The sequence below is a fragment of the Salmo salar genome, chromosome ssa18 (genome assembly GCF_905237065.1).
Source record: "Salmo salar chromosome ssa18, Ssal_v3.1, whole genome shotgun sequence".
Taxonomy (NCBI): Eukaryota; Metazoa; Chordata; class Actinopteri; order Salmoniformes; family Salmonidae; genus Salmo; species Salmo salar.
Genome location: NC_059459.1, coordinates 67,342,222 through 67,360,368, shown reverse-complemented (window position 1 = coordinate 67,360,368; position 18,147 = coordinate 67,342,222). Strand labels below are relative to the sequence as shown.

General features: G+C 40.9%; 1 protein-coding gene across 1 annotated transcript in view; it reads right to left on the bottom strand.

Annotated features, from left to right (window-relative positions):
- Nucleotides 1-7,526, bottom strand: part of LOC106577785 (tyrosine-protein kinase SRK3) — a 44,918-nt gene extending 37,392 nt beyond the window's left edge. Inside the window, exons 1-2 of the mRNA XM_014156128.2 lie at nucleotides 7,426-7,526; nucleotides 1,269-1,334 (exon numbers count right to left, since the gene is read on the bottom strand). Of these exons, the coding sequence (XP_014011603.2) occupies nucleotides 1,269-1,289 (21 nt within the window). The 5' untranslated portion in view covers nucleotides 1,290-1,334; nucleotides 7,426-7,526. The remainder of the gene's footprint in view (nucleotides 1-1,268; nucleotides 1,335-7,425) is intronic.
- Between the last annotated feature and the right edge of the window lie 10,621 nt (nucleotides 7,527-18,147).

Below are 18,147 nucleotides of genomic sequence, written 5' to 3'. Positions count from 1 at the left end.
ATAATATAGTATAATACAATACAGTACAGTCATACAGTTCACACTCAAAAAGATTAGCCTACTGGAGCTAGTTTCATTTATTTACCCAACAGAGCATATAGCGAACTACATCTATCTATTTATGTTTTTCTGTCATGCATAATGCGCAGTAGCCTGTATCATATACTTTATGTATTGGATAACTGCACAATGATTTGAGCTTTTTTGGACTTGGTCTCATTAAATGTCTTTAATGTAGAGCTCTAATTTTAGATCAAAGGCTTGAATTTTAGATCAAAGCTCTAATCAAATCCAAACATAGGCCTATTTATACGCTTTATAATGCTTTTGAGTGACACGTCCCGGTTTTGGCGGGACATTATAAAGCATATAAATAGGCCTATGTTTGGATTTGATTAGAGCTTTGATCTAATGTTACCCGGGAGAAAAGTGATTTATTCTCGGAATAGATTGTTACCCAGAATAGATTTAATGTTTATTTATTATTTTTTGGGGTGAAGGTTGCATTCAATTTTGTCTCCCTGTCGCACACAACAAGCTTCCATTTCCCCTGCCACAAGTAGATTTATGGCTGATTTTAGATGATCGTCAACCCTGTTACTTTATTTGGGACTTAATTTATAACTTCTTAAATTGGGATTTTTTTTATTTTTATGAATTGAACATGTGATAGAATGTGAAAATGAGGTGAAATCAAAAGTGAAGAGAAGTTATACATATCAAAAGGCACCGAATTGGTAGAATGACCCAAGTGCTGTTTAAAAGCCCATTGCTTTTGGAAGTGTTGGTATAGTCATTTTTGCCCTGCCAGTTGACCACAGGAACTTATCGGAGGAATCACCTAGGCCCAGTTTTTCAGAAGTTATCTATCCGGATTTCTGCTGTCGGATTAAATGCATAAAAATAAAATGGGAGTCCCCATTCAAGTCAATGATTCTCTGTTCAATTCATTCTGTTGCTATGCATTTAATCCTATTGGATAGGCAAAATCCAGATGGATAACTTTTGAAAAACTAGGCCCTAGAGTAAGAAAGGAATTCTTCCCTTCATATGAACATTGCACAGATACACACAAGGTGATCCTGTACTACGATGTTGAATGTAAAAAAAAAATGCAACCTGGGAGGCCTGTTTGAGTTACAAAATCTGGTATAGGCCCCTCTTAAGAGGAACCAAATTTCCCTTAAAGACAGAACTTGTCCATCCTGCTCTCCTTTGTTTTCCTTTTTCAAATTTCTGCTCTATTCTTCTTATTCTTCCAGACTTACAGGTTGGGCCGCCGCCATCATTCACTCTTTTCCTCTCTGCCTGGGATTACTGGATAGATTCCAAACCTGAAGGTTAAAGACACAAAAGCAAAATCAAAATGGTGCATCCAGGCAGCTGATGTAGAAAGCTATACCGACTAAAGAAAACAACACCTTTTTATCGGGTTCTCTTTAGCCGGTATGGCTACTGAACTAGGCCTACAGAATGTGCTTGTAGCCTAAACTCATTAGCCTATGTCTAATGGCATGACATTGGAATGTTGAACGCTGATAAAACTTAGGCTTACATGCTGACCACACCACTCGCTTCGCATGCGCGATCGTTGCAAAATAAATGTACACTTACATGTTATTCAATCATTGCACCCACACTACTCGACGCGCCAAAGAGCGTCTGAGTTGCCAAGCACTAAAATATAAGTCGGTTCTATTTGTGACGCTGAACGCGGAGCAAGTCCTGCCTCTCCCATCTCCTCATTGGTTTATAGAAGCAGATACGCACGTGCCATCTCCTCATTGGTTATACCCACATGGGTGATTGAAAGATGAACTCAGGTTGGTCGGTCGTCATGGTAATACTTTGAAAGTTAGATGCCAATCGCCATAAAAAGTCCAAAGAAGAAAAAGCCTGGAAGGAGGAGAGATGACTAGAAACAATTTGGTTGACCGTTTTTTGTGTGGATTAATTTTCTGAGTAGAGGACCTTGTGCATTTCAGGTAAAATAAGAACTCAACATTGAGTTTTTTTAGCTATCAACAGCAAGCTAGCTAAATAGGACAAATGAACTAGCATCGGCAAGCTAGCTAGCTAAACTGCCATAAATGTTTAATGCTTTTTGACCTGTCCCCAAATTAATATAATTGGTTCAGAGTATGTTTTAATATTTCAACCTGCGTGTTGTGATCGCGTTGGTGTGGGGGGACAAAATGAATTTGTGCGCGATGGCGCACGTGGACGCACGCACGCACCCGGTTTGGGCATGGTATTAGGCTACCTATTTTATTGTTGAATGATAGTCTAAACCTAAGCAGAATAGCTCTACATTTACATTTACATTTTAGTCATTTAGCAGACGCTCTTATCCAGAGCGACTTACAGTAGTGAATGCATACATTTTATACAATTTCATACATTTCATACATTTAAAAAAATAATAATAATTCTCTCTACATCAACTAACTTAGCTAGTCAGGGTGGAGGAAAAATCTTGAAGGTCAAATGGCTGATCTCCTATTTATACATATATTGCTGAACTGCCCCTGATATAGCCTATACCTTGACAGGCAGCGATCACTTTTGATTTTAACACCTTATCACCTCGATGATACAAGTGATTGTAAGTTACTGATCAGGCTATAATAGTGATGATTGTCCCAAATATTTACTGTGTTGTAAACTATAAAAAAAATCTCACTCTCAATTCGTGCAAATATGTACAAAAAGTATATCAGTAGATTCTGTGCGTTTTTGTGTGGATTAATTGGTGTGAAAATACACACCATTTTGTGCAACTTCATTTGTAGGAAAATATTTTTTTGGGGGGAAAAGTTTGGAACAATTTTTAGAAGGTTATTTGAGCAATGCATTTTGGGCAATGGTAGCCTAGTGGTTAGAGCATTGGGCCAGTAACTGAAAGGTTGCTTGATTGAATCCCCGAGCTGACAAGGTAAAAATCCGTCATTGTAAATAAGAATTTGTTCTTAAACTGACTTGCCTAGTTAAATAAAAACCTTCCTTTTTTGTCACACATTTATGTACACTAAAAAACAATGTGTTAACAACCCAGTATTGTTCATCAACTAGGTTGTCACCTAAATAGCTATTATATAATAATAGCCTTACGTTTATTTATTTTTATTATTAATGCCAATGCTGTTTTCCATGCTTGTTTTCATTTAATACTTTGGGATACTGGTTCTATGTCGGATTTTATAAGGGTTGCCAGATTGGAATAGAAAGCTGTATTTGTCAGTTTTTTTTGTGGTATTGATGAAGGTATTTAATTGGGGAATGGGGATACATTTTCATGATGGGAAATTAATTAATCAATAAATGTGGGGAAACAGAAGACCTGCAAAATAAATCAGTTTGGTTTATATTCCCCTAGCAACTGCATGGTATTTGCAACTATAACAAGTATGGACTATGATCAATTAAGCCATATCAATGCAGTTAAACAGGTTCATGGTAAAATAATACATTATGTTGGCTTACACTTATGGCACTTCCAAGGCTGTTTCATGATGATTATTATGCTAGTGTCAATCATGTTATATGCTTAGGCTATTGTAACAAGACATATGCCAGCATTGTAGGCCTGCTGCCTCTGCACTGAGGCCTACTAGGCTTTGATGGCAACGACCTTTAGAGCTCACTTTGCCACGTATGAGCCCTGGTTAGAGTCCCTGTTGCAGGTTTCACTTTTTTCCATTACATTGGTGACAGCTTTACTATTTATATTTTTGACAACTTTTACTTTCACTTCACTATATTCCCAAAGAAAATAATGTACTTTTTACTCCATACATTTTCTCTGACACCCAAAAGTACTCGTTACATTTTGAATGATTAGCAGGACATGAAAATGGTCGAAATCAGGCACAGTATCAAAGAGAACATCCATGGTCATCCATATTGCCTCTGATCTGGCGGACTCACTAAACACAAATGCTTTTTATGTAAATTATGTCTGAGTGTTGGAGTGTGCCCCTGGCTATCAGTAAAAAAAAATGGTGCCATCTGGTTTGCTTAATATACGTAATTTGAAATGATTTAAACTTTTACTTTTGTATATTTTAGCAATTACATTTACTTTTGACACTTAAGTATGTTTAAAACCAAATACTTTTAGACTTTTACTCAAGTACTATTTTACTGGGTGACTGTCACTTTTATTGAGTCATTTTCTATTAAGGTATCTTTACTTTTACTCAAGTATGACAATTGGGTACTTTTTCCACCACCGCGTCTAGTTATGTGATCTAGTAGTGGGATGCATGCATTCTGTTTTTCAACATTGTGTTGGGTGTAATTACATTGATATATCTTTTGAACAATGGATAAGCAACAATCGGCGTGATGGATAGAAGTAGTAGAACAAGTGTAGAACAAGTGTGATCAAGCCTTACATCAAAGTTGCCGGAAGCTGAGTGGTAAGTGGTATGCCATGATCAGTTATACAGAAGAAAATCCTTTCTGTCTAATTTACAAAAGTTAACTAATCAGTTTGGACCCAAAACAAACACATTTTACACATTTACAAACTACCTGTTTAAAGTGTTAATAAAACAATGGTGTTCTTTTGTTACTGAAGCTTATACATCAAAAGAGCTGACATTCATCAACATCACATATGGGTAAACAAGTAATGTAATTGTGTTATGCAGCTAAACACAACTAGATTTTTTTAGGATACAAGCCAGTAACATGAATTACTGTTGATCCAGGTAATCAACAGGTAATCAAATGGCTACCCAGACTATTTTCATTGTGCTTCCCCCAACCCCTCTCTTACGCTGCTGCTACTCTCTGTTTATCATATATGCATAGTCACTTAACTATGTCACTTAACTTAACCGGTGTCCCCGCACATTGGCTACCCGGACTACCTGCACTGTGTCCAGCCACCCACCACCTGCCAACCCCTCTTTTATGCCTGTTTATCATATATACATAGTCACTTTAACCATACCTACATGTACAGTTGAAGTCGGAAGTTTACATACACCTTAGCCAAATATATTTAAACTCAGTTTTTCACAATTCCTGACATTTAATCCTAGTAAAAATTCCCTGTCTTAGGTCAATTAGGATCACCACTTTATTTTAAGAATGTGAAATGTCAGAATAATAGGAGAGAGAATGATTTATTTCAGCTTTTATTTCTTTCATCACATTCCCAGTGGGTCAGAAGTTTACATACACTCAATTAGCATTTGGTAGCATTGCCTTTAAATTGTTTAACTTGGGTCAAACGTTTTGGGTAGCCTTCCACAAGCTTCCCACAATAAGTTGGATGAATTAAGGCCCATTCCTCCTGACAGAGCTGGTGTAACTGAGTCAGGCTTGTAGGCCTCCTTGCTCACACACACTTTTTCAGTTCTGCCCACAAATGTTCTATGGGATTGAGGTCAGGGCTTTGTGATGGCCACTCCAATACCTTGACTTTGTTGTGCTTAAGCCATTTTGCCACAACTTTGGAAGTATGCTTGGGGTCATTGTCCATTTGGAAGACCTATTTGCGACCAAGCTTTAACTTCCTGACTGATGTCTTGAGATGTTGCATCAATGTATCCACATAATTTTCTTTCCTCATGATGCCATCTATTTTGTGAAGTGCACCAGTCCCTCCTGCAGCAAAGCACCCCCACAACATGATGCTGCCACCCCCATGCTTCACGGTTGGGATGGTGTTCTTCGGCTTGCAAGCCTCCCCCTTTTTCCTCCAAACATAACGATGGTCATTATGGCCAAACAGTTATATTTTTGTTTCATCAGACCAGGGGACATTTCTCCAAAAAGTTACGATCTTTGTCCCCATGTGCAGTTGCAAACTGTAGTCTGTTTTTTTTATGGCGGGTTTAGAGCAGTGGCTTCTCCTTGCTGAGCAGCCTCTCAGCTTATGTCGATATAGGACTTGTTTTACTGTGGATATAGGTACTTTTGTACCTGTTTCCTCCAGCATCATCATAAGGTCCTTTGCTGTTCTTCTGGGATTGATTTGCACTTTTCGCACCAAAGTATGTTCATCTCTAGGAGACAGAACGCGTCTCCTTCCTGAGCGGTATGATGGCTGCGTGGTCCCATGGTGTTTATACTTGCGTACTATGGTTTATACAGATAAACGTGGTACATTCAGGAGTTTGGAAATTGCTCCCAAGGATAAACCAAACTTGTGGAGATCTGCAATTTTTTTCTGAGGTCTTGGCTGATTTCTTTTTATTTTCCCATAAAGTCAAGCAACAAGGCACTGAGTTTGAATGTAGGCCTTGAACTACATCCACAGGTACACCTCCAATTGACTCAAATTATGTAAATTATTTCAATTAGCCTATCAGAAGCTTTTAAAGCCATGACATAATTTTCTGGATTTTTCCAAGCTTGTTAAAGGCACAGTCAACTTAGTGTATGTAAACTTCTGGCCCACTGGAATTGTGATACAGTGAATTATAAGTGAAATAATCTGTCTGTAAACAATTGTTGGAAAAATTACATGTGTCATGCACAAAGTAGATGTCCTAACCGACTTGCCAAAACTATAGTTTGTTAACAAGAAATTTGTGGAGTGGTTGAAAAACGAGTTTTAATGACTCCAACCTAAGTGTATGTAAACTTCCGACTTCAACTGTATATGCTACGTTGGGGTAGGACTATTATGTGGCAGCAAAGTAGCTGGTTATACATTTCCTTCAGGCATTCTTGTGCAGTCATCATAATAGCTAGAAAAATTGCTCAGGTAACTTGTTAATTATGAGCCTGTTTAATGCAGGACTCTAAGAGATCGAAAGAGATTTTAGAAACACTAAGCCTATTTTTGTCAAAGTAGGCCTACATCTTGACTTACATCAATCATAACCTTGTAGGCTACAACACAGATATTCACAGATGTCAACCAAGCTTCTGATGTCATAACATTTGCTGATTATTTTTCCATCGAATGGAATATATTTAAACTTCTCAATGTAAAGCTTTTGACTAGTCTAATCATGGTGCATTCCAAGCTGTGTCATGATTTTGCACTCTATCAGGAAATCAAATTATCCTCATTGTTTGCATCGTTTTTGTCTAGGGATATTTGAGTGCTGTGTTTCAAGAACTCATTGACAATGAAACACATCTTCACCAACAACTTCGCACCTGGCTGTGCTTCTTATATCAGGTTTCAAACAAGACATCTATCAAACACAGACCCAGCTGTTAACAGACCAAAGGAAATCATAGCTGAAGGAAATAAACCATAAGTAAACACAAATAAGGGCATAACCATCACTTTTAATTTGATAGACTACATTCAATATCCATAAAGTAAGATACATAATTTAGGCTGCAGTCGAACACAGCACAGTAGGTCACAATAAATAATGTCACTGGACATTCACCGTTTCCCAATAATAAATGTACAAGAAGATTCACCAATTCTTCCATATTTTCACTCACCTTCGACAAATCTTGACCAGACAAAGAGAGCTATGTCATGATACTACAAAAGGTACGCTACTCTGAGAGCTGGAGTTTCATTTACTTCCTGTAAAAACATTGTAAAGTTGTCTGACAGGTTGAGCTGCTCTGGCTATGCAAAAAAGGGAGTTTTCCATTTAGGGTTTAGCAAAAAAGGTTTCAGAACTGGTTCTACATGAACCCAATAGAGTTCTACCTGGAACTAAAGGGGTTCTACCAGGGGGAAAAAGGGGGACAACAGAATAACCCTTTTAGGTTGTAGATAGCACCTTTTTTCTAAGGGTGTATGAAATATGAGCTGGAAGTCATCAGGCAATCAGGTGTCAGCATCAAGCACACAAAGCATACGTTTTTAAATGCAGAGAACATTCTTCCAGTCTTGTCGTGCTCCACGACAAGACCGGCTGGCACGAATGGAGGGGCTGTCAGAGGGCACGAATGGAGGAGCAGTCGGAGACCCCCATACCTGGTGCAGAGTGGTGGTCTTGCAGTTCCAGGTCTTGGTTGATGCAGAAATTGCTTTCAGAGTGGGAGTGGGACCTTTCCACTACTTCGCATGGAGATTAATTAATATATAGAGATTAATAGTCAGTATGGCTACTGATATAGACTAAGCCTACATACAGTAGCTAGCACTATGTGTAATAACATTTGAACATTCAACACTGAAAGACCACTGAATAAAACTAAGCTGAATGTAATTCATCCAAACTTACCCATTTTATTGCAGATTCTCTCTGTCTGTTCTCATGTCTTTTAGCAGTGCTTGGAGATATATAGAGAGGGGTTTTTTGTTCTTTATTTTGGTTAGGCCAGGGTGTTACATTGGGTGGGCGTTCTATGTTTCTTTTTCTATGTTTTTGTATTTCTTTGTTTTGTGCCGAGTAGGGTTCCTAATCAGAGGCAGCTGTCTATCGTTGTCTCTGATTAGGAATCATACTTAGGCAGCCTTTTCCCACCTGTGCTTTGTGGGATCTTGTGTATGTGTAGCTGCCTGTGAGCAGCCCAGAACGTCACGCTTCGTCTGTATTGCTTTGGTGAGTTTTCATATTTATTAAACATGTGGAACTCTAAGCACACTGCGCCTTGGTCTACTCCTTTAGACGATCGTGACAGAAGATCCCACCAAAGAAGGACCAAGCAGCGTGCCCAGGAGGAGCAAGGATCCTGGACCAGGGAGAGAAAGGACTGGACATGGGAGGACATCCTGGACGGCAAGGGATCGTACACTTGGGAAGAGATCCTGGTCGGAAGGGATCGCCTCCCATGGGAACAGGTAGAGGCACTTAGAAGAGCGGAGGCAGCAGGAAAGAAGGAACAACGGCAACGGTATGAGGGAACACGGCTGGCAAGGAGGCACGAGAGGCAGCCCCAAACATTTTTTTGGGGGGGGGCACACGGGGAGTGTGGCGGAACCAGGAAGGAATTCTGGGCCAACTCCCCGTGCTTACGGCAGGCAGCGTGGTACAGGTAAGGCACCGTGTTATGCTGTGAAGCGCACGGTGTCTCCAGTGCGCGTGCATAGCCCGGTGCGCTATAGGCCAGCCCCCCGCAAGAGCCATGCTAGAGTGGGCATCGAGCCAGGACGGGTTGTGCAGGCCGTGCGCTCTAGACCTCCAGTGCGTCTTCAGGACCCGGTCTGTCCTGTGCCTACGCCCAGAGCCAGGCCTCCTGCATGTCTCCCCAGCCGGGGGAATCCTGTGCCTGTGCCCAGAACCAGGCCTCCTGCATGTCTTCCCAGCCTGGTGAGTCCTGTGCCTGCGCCCAGAGCCAGGCCTCCTGCATGTCTCCCCAGCCGGGTGAGTCCTGTGCCTGCGCCCAGAGCCAGGCCTCCTACATGTCTCCCCAGCCGGGGGAATCCTGTGCCTGCGCCCAGAATCAGGCCTCCTGCATGTCTTCCCAGCCTGGTGAGTCCTGTGCCTGCGCCCAGAGCCAGGCCTCCTGCATGTCTCCCCAGCCTGGTGAATCCAGGCCGGAGCCACCAGAGCCGCCCGCCAGTCCAGAGCCGCCAGAGCCACCCGCCAGTCCGGAGCCGCCAGAGCCGCCCGCCAGTCCGGAGCCGCCAGAGCCGCCCGCCAGTCCGGAGCCGCCAGAGCCGCCCGCCAGTCCGGAGCCACCAGAGCCACCCGCCTGTCCGGAGCCGCCAGAGCCGCCCACCTGTCCGGAGCCGCCCGCCAGCCTGGTGAGTCCTGTGCCTGCGCCCAGGGCCAGGCCTCCTTCATGTCTCCCCAGCCTGGTGAGTCCTGTGCCTGCGCCCAGGGCCAGGCCTCCTTCATGTCTCCCCAGCCTGGTGAAACCTGGGCCAGAGTTGCCAGAGCCGCCCGCCAGCCCGGAGCCGCCAGGACCATCCGTCAGCCGGGAGCCGCCCGCCAGCCCGGAGCCGCCGGGGTCGCCCGCCGGCCGGGCGCAGCCAGGGTCGCTCGCCGGCCGGATGCAGACAGAATCGCCCGCCAGCCAGGCACAGCCAGGGTCGCCCACCAGTCCTCCGGCGCAGCTAGGGGTGCCACCTAAGTGGCCGAAGCCAAGGGTGGAGCGGGGTCCACGTCCCGCACCCGAGCCGCCGCCGTAGGAAGGTCCGCCGCACCTTTGGGGGGGTACTGTAACGCCCTGGCCATAGAGAGTTTTTTTTTGTTGTTTTGGTTAGGCCAGGGTGTTACATTGGGTGGGCGTTCTATGTTCCTTTTTCTATGTTTTTGTATTTCTTTGTTTTGGGCCGAGTAGGGTTCCTAATCAGAGGCAGCTGTCTATCGTTGTCTCTGATTAGGAATCATACTTAGGCAGCCTTTTCCCACCTGTGCTTTGTGGGATCTTGTGTTTCTGTAGCTGTCTGTGAGCAGCCCAGAACGTCACGCTTCGTCTGTATTGTTTTGGTGAGTTTTCATATTTATTAAACATGTGGAACTCTAAGCACGCTGCGCCTTGGTCTACTCCTTTAGACGATCGTGACATTAACTGTATAGTAAACTGTGGCCAAACAGTCTCAATAGTATCTTGAAAGTACCTAATTTAAAGACTTTAGGAACATACTGTGTCTACTTGTCATGTTTAATATTTTCAAATTGAAATGCAAATATTAATCTGAACTGAATCCTTAGATCAGCATAATCACATACAGTGCATTCAGAAAGTATTTCCACATTTTGTTAAGTTACAACTTTATTCTAAAAGGGATTCAATGATTTTTTCCCCCTCATAACTTTACACACAATATCCCATTAATGACAAAGTGAAAACTGTTTGTTAGACATTTTTGCAAATAAAAAAACATTTAAAAAATGAAATATCTTATTTGCATAAGTATTCAGACCCTTTGCTATAAGACTTGAAATTAAACTCAGGTGCATCCTATTTCCATTGATCATCCTTGAGATGTTTCTACAACTTGATTGGAGTCCACCTGTGGTATATTCAATTGGTTGGACGTGATTTGGAAAGGCACACATCTGTCTATATAAAGTCCCACAGTTGACAGTGCATGTCAGAGCAAAAACCAAGCCATGAGGTCAAAGGAATTGTCTGTAGAGCTCTGAGACAGGATTGTGTCGAGGCACGGATCGGGGAAAGGGTACCCAAATATTTCTGCAGTGTTGATTGTCCCCAGAACAGAGTGGTCTCGATCATTCTTAAATGGAAGAAGTTTGGAAAGACCAAGACTCTTCCTAGAGCTGGCCGCCGGGCCAACCTGAACAATTGGGTGAGAAGGGCCTTGGTCAGGGATGTGACCAAGAACCCGATGATAACTCTGACAGAGCTCCAGAGTTCCTCTGTTGAGATGGGAAAATCAGGCCTTTATGGTAGAGTGGCCAGACAGAAGCCACTCCTCAGTAAAAGGCACATGACAGCCCGATTCTCTGGTCTGATGAAACCAAGATTGAACTCTTTGGCCTGAATAACAAGCGTCTTGTCTTGAGGAAACCAGGCACCATCTCTACGATGAAGCATGGTGGTGGCAGCATTATGCTGTGGGGATGTTTTTCAGCGGCAGGGACTGGTAGACTAGTCATGATCGAGGGAAAGATGAACTAAGAAAAGCACAGAGAGATCCTTGATGAAAACCTGCCCGGGACCCCAGACTAGGGTGAAGGTTCACCGACCAACAGGACAAAGACCCTAAGCACACAGCCAATACAAGGCAGGAGTGGCTTCAGGACAAGTCTCTGATTGTCCTTGAGTGGCCCAGCCAGAGCCCAGACTTGAACCCAATCTAATGTCTCTGGAGAGACCTGAAAATAGCTCTGCATCAACGCTCCCCATCCAACCTGACAGAGCTTGAGAGGATCTGCACAGACGAATGGGAGAAAGGTGCTTCAACAAAGTACTGAGTAAAGGGTCTGAATACTCATGTATTCAGAGGTTTTACTTCTTGGCTTACGTAGAAATGTCCTGGTAAAATAGGTATTCAATTTGTCAATAGCTGACAGAAATGTTCTGTATCCGGACTCTGGGTCTTCAATGCGTAATAGATCAGACAATTCAATTTGACTTATAGCTGCATCGTAGATACCCTGCTCACTTTTCTAGATTTTTTTCATTGTACTGCTGCACATTGATATGGTTCTTAAATCTCTTTCTAGTAAGCTTTCTAACCACCAATGTATCATTGTGGTCAGATATGCCAGGGATAGGCGTCCTGTTTACGGGACAGTTGTAAATCATGTAGCGCGTTATGTCAAGATCGCAGATTTTAGATAAACAACAAATGTCAGTATATATGTCTTATATTGGCTGAAAGCTTAAATTATTGTTACTATAACTGCACTGTCCAATTTACAGTAGCTATTACTGCAAAAAAAAGGTCATGCTATTGTTTGAGGAGATCTCCTAACAACAAAACACTTTTTTCAATGCGATAGGTTTGATAAATTCACCTCTGAAGGTGAAATGTGTACTTACATTCTGAAATCTTGCTCTGATTTATCATCCAAAGTGTCCCAGAGATAACATTAAGTGTCGTTTTGTTAGATAAAATCAATTTTCATATCCTATAAAGGTCCATATAGCATGCACGATCGATTTTGTATTTCCACTCATTCAATTTGCAAAGAAAGGAATCTGAAAATGTCACCCGAAAAGTTGTTCGAATGAGTCAAATCACATTCATCTCTATTCTTCAGAGATCCTAAAAGGTAACAAGACTTCACTATTTCATTAGGGGTGTAGTATATCCTATAGGACACCATATTTGGTCAGAGAGCGACGCCTTCATGGCCCACCGATGACGCGGACAGCGATCACTTGAAGGACTGTATCTTTGTCAAATAAGTACCAATCTGGGTCAAACAAAGGTAGCTAGATAGCCAATGAGCTGGGCTTTATGGGAGTATCTGGAAACCCCATATCGGTAGCAAAATGTAGGCGCTAACCTTTTGCGACAGCATGCCTTTTCCTTTTGGACACAACGTATAAGAATATTCAGAGTTATGAAGTTATGAAAACTGGTTGTTTTGCAAATGTTGAACTTATAATATGGCTACTAATACTTGGAAAGCTAAATCAAAGTCCAAATATACAGATTTGATGATATTCTTGCAGAAAAATGTAATATGAATGCGAATGTCCCATTCACGATTTGCCTAAATGTACCTGGGGACTCACTAAAAGTCTTCAGGATCAGTCATACTCCAAGGTATCCATCTGAAACTTTTCACATACACTGCAGCCATCTTGTGGACACTATCGGAATTACAACCAGAGTGATGGCTTTAACAGTGACCTTTCTCTTGCATTTCAAAGATGGTGGTAAAAAAACACTGGCTGATTATTTCTTTGTATTTTCTTCTACCAGATCTATTGTGTTATATTCTCCTATATTAAATTCACATTTTCACAAACTTCAAAGTGTTTCCTTTCAAATGGTACCACAAATATGCATTTCCTCGCTTCAGGGCCTGAGCTACAGGCAGTTAGATTTTGGGTATGTCATTTAGGTGAAAATTGAACAAAAATGGGGGCTATCCCTAAGAAGTTTTAAGGGACTTAGTTATTCGATCAGGTCTGTTAGTGAACACCAGATCAATGAGTCTGGGATGACTGTGTTACTCTGGTTGGTCCTTGTATTATTGGAGTCAGGTTGAAATGGTCTGTGATCTCTTTGAGTTTTTTCCTGCAAGTTTTGTTTTCCCAGTTTATATTGAAATCTCCCATGAAAATGATCTCCTTCTTATGATCACATGCTTTAAGCATAGCATTTAGATGGTCAGGTAAAACTGATGCATTCTGTTCGTGTCTTATGATAAACTTGGGAAAATGTATAATTTTTCATAATTTAGTTGATTCCCTATAGGTCAATACATTTTTTGTAAATTGTTGAATTTCGTTTTAATGCCTGGAATCCATGAGGGCCCTAATTATCATATTTGGACCAGAATGAGGCTTTCCACTACACTCTTAGAAAAAAAGGTGCTATCTAGAACCTAAAAGGGTTTTTCGGCTGTCCCCATAAGAGAACTATGAGTTGTCATAATGCTTCAGCAAATGTACATTATGCCAGGGGCGTTGGAAGACGCAATGCACGTAACCTAATGTATGTCCCTCTAACTGCCTCTGCTGATCCTATAGCTATCCTACAGCTATTGTATGGAGTAATCACATGCCTATGAACCAGAGTTATACACAGTAATTTTGAAAGTGTTAAATCAACACTTTAAGTGTAAAATGTAACACTGTCAGCGAGTACATATGGTCCCACTCTACACAGAGTAAAAAGTACACTGATCAAAGTGTTACATTTATAGTGTTGATTTAACACTGAGGAGTGCAAAAAGTGAACACTGCACTACCCTGGCCGGTGTTGATCAAATTGAACACTAACAGGTAATCAACACTTTTGAGTGTTATAGTGACAATCACTAGTGTTGATCTAGGGTGACTCCTATTAGAGTAAACATGTGTTTACTCTATTCAGTGTTAATGTATTTACTCTTCCTTCATGTAAATGGTAATTATGTTTTGTAAAAGCACTTGGAATTTCACAATAAACTCTAGCAAAGCTGTTTCAACATTCAAATATGTTTTTTATGACCAAACCATAAATCTCAGCCCTGGCTTAAACTCTTATCAAGTGACATTACAATGTAGTCAAAATAATCCCTGGCTCCATATGACATGAGCAAATCGATAGGTTTGTTGGAAAATTATGACATTTACATTAAAAACAAATATGTTTCTCACAACCTAACCATAAGTCTCAGCCCTGGCTAAAACTGTTATCAAATGACAGTAGGGGACAATGTAGTCAAAACAATCCATTGCTCCATATGACATGAGCAAATCAAAAGGTTTGTTGTACATGATGTCATTTACATGAAATACCTTGCATGGTGGACTTCGCTTCAAAACAACTTTAAATGCATGCAAATTATCATCAGAACTCAAGGTTTCAAGAGCTGACCAAACCAAAAAATAATTTTCCTATTTCAGAACAATAGCCTTAATTTTGTAAAATACTGGCATTTCAATGATTACCTCACCTCATATGACCAAATCAAGACGATATTCTGTACCATGGTGCTTTACCCATTTAACTGACAAAACATGTGTGTGCACTGAGACATTCAACTTGGCAGCAATATCATGGCCTTCTTTCTGGTCATTGAGCCTTGACATGGGCCCAATATTCCTTATACAACGAAGATAATGTATCATGAAGTGATGTTTCGGTAACAGGTTTCTATCAGGAAAGCCTATGATGTTCAGCAATTAAGAGCTTCAGATAGATAGTCATGCCCTCTGTTAGTATAGGAGAAAACACAATATTTAGAATTTGTAGTAGTATCAGAAGCAGCTGCCAGTATTTATCATCTTTCTGTACCAGATCACCAAATATTAATGGCAAATTACGGAGGAGACACCAAGACTGAATAGCATTTAGACCCAAATAATTTCTCCCATCATCCAATTTGACTGCAGGTGGACGATTCCTCCTCTCTGTGTAGCCATAGTTAAAATAATGAACTCTACCGTACACATCTTTAGCAGTCACAAAGTTGGCTTGTATATACTGTAACACAAGTTTTACCTCAAATTGTGCAACTCCTTCTAAAATGCAATGCATTTTATCAACAGATATTGAAGTACTGCAGAGTGTTCAATAAGCAAGCATGCTTCACACCGTACATATGAGGTAGTGTTGGGTTTGACTGAATAGTTTGACAATGGTCTAAGTGCATGTGTTTTGTTCGTAAAGTAACTCTCGGGTCATCCTCAAAGAACACAGTTTGAAAATCCACTTTCTCAGTATGGCAAAAACGGCAACAATAACGAGCACTAAATGATTCCACAAAACCAAACAGGCAATGTATACCAAGATTATCTCCATTTACTTGGACAATACTGCCATGTATACAACCATTGAAGAAGGGAACTTCAATACCCTCAGTCTCAAGCACTTTCAAATCGCTTACTATTGGCTCAAGAATGTAATCAACTCCATAGGTTTTAAGGTCCTGGGTATGGAAGAGTGAATATTTACCAAAATTGAATTAAACTTTGGGGGAAAATTTCTCAAACGTAAAGTATATACCTTCCAACTTGTGAATACCCTTTTTTTATCCCAATGGATTAGCATTCTCAAAGTCGTCACAAAAGAGTTGAATTTGCAGTGCATTTTTCTCTTTAGAAAAGAGAGGATGTCTCTTCATAAATGGTCCATCTTCCAAATCAAAGTAAACTCCATCTTTAAAATTGGGCCCTGAGTTAAACATGCCATTTGTGTTTGGGTTCTTCAAAATTGACTGCAATGTCTCAAGAATTGGAACGTAAGAAAATTGATCAGTTATGACTATTTGATCATAAGTTTCAGTAGTTTTGTTTCTTCTATTGTCAAATCTAACACCAAGGACTTTCTCAATTGGGTGAACTGTTACCCATTTTTGTATGAAATAAGCACTTAGTTTTGATTCAACAATGTGAAAGGATTTTCATGAAAGTTTCTGTGTCTTTTGAAGATATACATGTAAGAGCGGTCACTTTAGCTTGAACCTGAATCTCTTGAAATTCTTCTTCCATGGAAGATACAAAACTATTTACAGTTGTCTGACCTACACCTGCAGCCTGCAGTTGTGCAATAGCAGACACACACATATCTAGTGTGTTCGTTCTTGTTAGATATTGGTACAACATGGTTACAAATAGAATTTGAAGGAAAATCAGCATTACTTGGCTGATTATCAACGGCAGTATTAGCATCCAAGTTGGCGTTTCACAAAATTTGACAGTCTCCGGAATATGCCCTTCCTAAAGCCTGAAAATGTACCAAATACACGACAACAATCTGCTTGACTACATTTTTGTCTAAGAGTTCTACCAGGGCACATTCCATGCATCAACTTGAGCTTCTTCATGAGCAAGTTGGTACTTCCAGGACTCGCATGGCAAACAAAACATATCATCATAACTTACTCGGCATTAGTGAAGGAGTCTAGCTCTGAGCTCAGCAACCCTTAGAGTCTACTTAACAATTTCCCTGTGTCTATGTTGTACACAGTTGTCTGTATGAAGGTGTATATGTTGCGCAGCATTGTATTTTAAGCAGTACCAAAAACAAAGTGAGTCTTGAAAAGCTTATCGAAGGCACCAAGAGTACTCGTAGACTTGCACGGCAAGGCTCGCTTGTCCAGGATGATGAAGTAAGCATGGATGCTGCTCTTCCTGGTTCCGACTGCAAGAAGATATGGTTGGTCAATCACATCAAGGTGCTCCTGGATACTGGTTCCTGCCTGAAGATGATAAAAACAAACATCATCATTAGTTCATCATAACGGCTGCAGCACTGTCCAAGAATAAGAATGCGAATACAAACCTTTTGGAATATCACAAGATGCTGTTCAGCTTGGGATACAGACATCTTGCCTGGTCTTTTGTGGCCTTGCGATGAAGGAGGAATCAAATGGAGTAGGAGAAGGATGGAGGAAAGGTCACCATTACCATCAGTGACATTAACATTTCAGAGTTATTTGAAATATAAATTATAAATTATGATCCTCTAACCGTCAGCATTCATGTCAGCTCCCTCAACAACTGCAGATTCTGCCATCTGGATCAGCTCCTGAAGTTCAGTTCCCTGAGTGACCTTGCTTAGGGTCTTGCTTAGCATGATGATCTTTTGCTTGAATGTAGTTGGCCACCTCTCCAAAAACTTGGCTGATGTACCCTCTCCAAACAGCAGCACAAAATCCTGTTCAATCTGAAACAAATAAGACAAAGAACAAAACATTAGTTTCATGCAAGTAAATTTCTTTCTCAGAAAATATTCCACTTTATCCTCCAAAACAGAGTTATGAGTAAATCACCAGCCTACACATAAATTGAACTACTGTTAAGGAAGTGTTGTTTTTGTTTAAGTTTACTGGCCAACCTGAATTGGCATCTAGAGATTAAACCCAATTTATACAACGTAAAACATGTTATTTAAAAAAAGTATTACCAAGCCCTTCACATCCAGAAAGCGTGGACATTTGGTTAGGATTGTCACGTCCTGACCAGTATAAGGGGTTATTGGTTATTGTAGTTTGGTCAGGACTTGGCAGGGGGTATTTGTTTTATGTGGTTTGGGGTTTAATGGGATATGTATTTATGTAAGAGGGGTGTTTGATTTGTGTTCCGGGGTTTTTGGGTAATGTTCTTGTTTTGTATTTCTATGGTTTTCTATGTTGTGTATTTCTTTGTGTTGACCTGGTATGGCTCTCAATCAGGAAAAGCTGT